The sequence below is a fragment of the Poecilia reticulata genome, linkage group LG17 (genome assembly GCF_000633615.1).
Source record: "Poecilia reticulata strain Guanapo linkage group LG17, Guppy_female_1.0+MT, whole genome shotgun sequence".
In the NCBI taxonomy this organism is placed as follows: Eukaryota; Metazoa; Chordata; class Actinopteri; order Cyprinodontiformes; family Poeciliidae; genus Poecilia; species Poecilia reticulata.
Window position 1 is genome coordinate 2,418,740 of NC_024347.1, and position 2,328 is coordinate 2,421,067.

The 2,328-nt window shown below is 39.1% G+C and overlaps 1 protein-coding gene across 1 annotated transcript in view; it reads left to right on the top strand.

Annotated features, from left to right (window-relative positions):
- Positions 1 to 489: 489 nt before the first annotated feature.
- Positions 490 to 2,328, top strand: part of elovl8a (ELOVL fatty acid elongase 8a) — a 6,628-nt gene continuing 4,789 nt past the window's right edge. The window contains exons 1-3 of the mRNA XM_008433483.2: positions 490 to 1,763; positions 1,866 to 2,053; positions 2,242 to 2,322. Of these exons, the coding sequence (XP_008431705.1) occupies positions 1,676 to 1,763; positions 1,866 to 2,053; positions 2,242 to 2,322 (357 nt within the window). The 5' untranslated portion in view covers positions 490 to 1,675. The remainder of the gene's footprint in view (positions 1,764 to 1,865; positions 2,054 to 2,241; positions 2,323 to 2,328) is intronic.

A 2,328-nucleotide genomic window follows, 5' to 3' on the forward strand; every position in this document is an offset into this window, starting at 1 on the left:
AAAAAAATGGAAAAGAAGAGGACATGACTCAAAAAGCAACAAAATGAGCCGGATTGCAATTTTCACCCATATCTAAAGGGAAGTTTAGAGAGATCAGTTAACATAAGGGTCATGTTTTTTGAGCTGTGRGAAGAAGCTGGAGTACCGAGCATCCACAGGGAGAACCATGATGATAGTCTTTGGTGCAGCCTGCAAACCTGACTCTATGTTACACCAGTTCTGTCAGGAGAAAAGAGCCAAAATTCCAGAAACACTTTGGTAAGAAATTGGTGGAAAGACATCTAAAACTAATGAACTTGAAAAAAGGCAGAAACCAAATAGTACAGAATTCAAAAAGCCGTAAAGAAATCATAATTATTTTTCWGATCATTCTAGGATTTAGATGGTAAAAATGTTTTTACCATCTATTATTTCAGGTAAGCTGAAATAACTCAAAACCTSTGATGATTAGTCAGCTTTAATGCCAGAAATTTTTTTTGTTTTTTTGAATTTTTTTAATAAAGTCTTTAATTATCTGGGTTCAACTGCATATTCTCATTTCATTAAGCAAAACACCTGCTACTCTGGAGATGAGTTTATTGTCAGAGGTTGCTAAATCATACATGGAAGAAAAAGGCAGAAAAAGAAAGGTCTTTAATTTGTCATAAATTATGTGTCTGAAATTCAGTCATTAATATAATAATAGCATAGAGTCCTGAAAAGCAAAACAACTCAAAAAGAGGGAAAAAATACAACAAAYGAAGGTACAGAACACTGAAAAAATWAATAAATACAATTTGAAGAACTATGTGAATTTGAGTTTGCTTTCAGACWCTAGATGGCAGCACTGTTATACCGCACCTGCATCTGAAGGTTCATCGCTCTGTCTTCAACAGGAGGCAGTCGTTCATAAAGAGGATTATTAGTTATTATCCATCATCAGGAGATTAGCCAACATAATCCTCATCCTAAAAATCCAGCTCATCACTAGGTGGCTTAATCAAGTTTGCAGTGGGAGGTTTCTTTCTTTGATAAAGCCGTTGATCGGGGTTCGATGTGTGAACACACTGGGGTTTATGTCTCTGTCGTCAAAGATAAAGCCTTAAGTTTGAAGAGATCACAGGTCCTGCTGAGCGTGGGAGGTAAATGGAATGCGTCGACCCAAAAACTAACATGATTCTAGAGCTGCTCRGTAGAAACGTCTAGATGTACACACACGGTAATCACAACATACCTGTGGACGGGCGCAGAAGTCTCATTGGCAGTTGCAGAAATCACTTTKATTGCAGCGATTGCCTTAAAAGGTTCAGCAACAAACTATTAAGTTGCAGTCTGTGGGGATGCTGTGTTAAGGTTTTCCACCACTCAAAGCATTTTGGGCGAAAAAGTTTTGGGTTCTTCTTAGCAGTGTACCTTCTTTACATACCCAAAAGGTAAGATTCGCGGACCTGTCATCGGATCGTCCCACCTAAACTCTGGATCTATGTGGCTCTAGAGGAGACCATTTATCAAAGAGTCCTTACAAATTCACTCTGTAATGGAAGCTGTAACTTCTAGGATGTGGATTGTTATTTTGTTTCCACATTAGCCATTGAGAAATTTATATTATGAGCTATTTCTTGAGTTTTGCCTTCTTCAGTTCAAGCTCTTAAACTAGGTATGGCAATTAAGAAAAAAACAAAAAAAAAACTTCATTATGCTCATGTGTCCATCTCAGGTTAGCAATGCTGTCACCAAGTGGCAGAAACTCCAATTATTCTACCAAGGCATTCTGGAAAATGGAGGTAAGATTTTATTTTTCAGCTCATTACCGTACAGAACCTTGCATAGTTTGGCAGTATTTTGAGGGAAGTGCTATAACTTCCCTCTCATATTTCACTGAACAGACAAAAGGACAGGCAATTGGCTGCTGGTCTACTCCCCCGTGCCAATTACCTGTATATTCCTGTGCTACCTGATCACGATATGGGCGGGGCCAAAGCTGATGGCGAACAGGCGGCCCGTCAACCTCAAACCCGTCCTGGTGGTTTACAATTTTGCCATGGTCTGCCTGTCTGCCTACATGTTCCATGAGGTAAACTCTGGACACAAACAAGGGAAACTCAATGTAACTGAGATATTTTGAGAATTTCTTTGTTTTTTGTTTAGGGCATCCAYTGATTTTAATGTTAAAAGAACCGACAGGAAGTTGTTGACGTGTAAAGTTAAGGTGGCACCACCAGACCCCAATTATTTAAATGCAATGTTTTTCCACATTTCTAGTTCACAGTATCATCTTGGTTAGCCGGTTACAGTTTGTTGTGCCAGCCGGTCGACTACAGCAGCAATCCATTGGCTCTACGGGTAAAT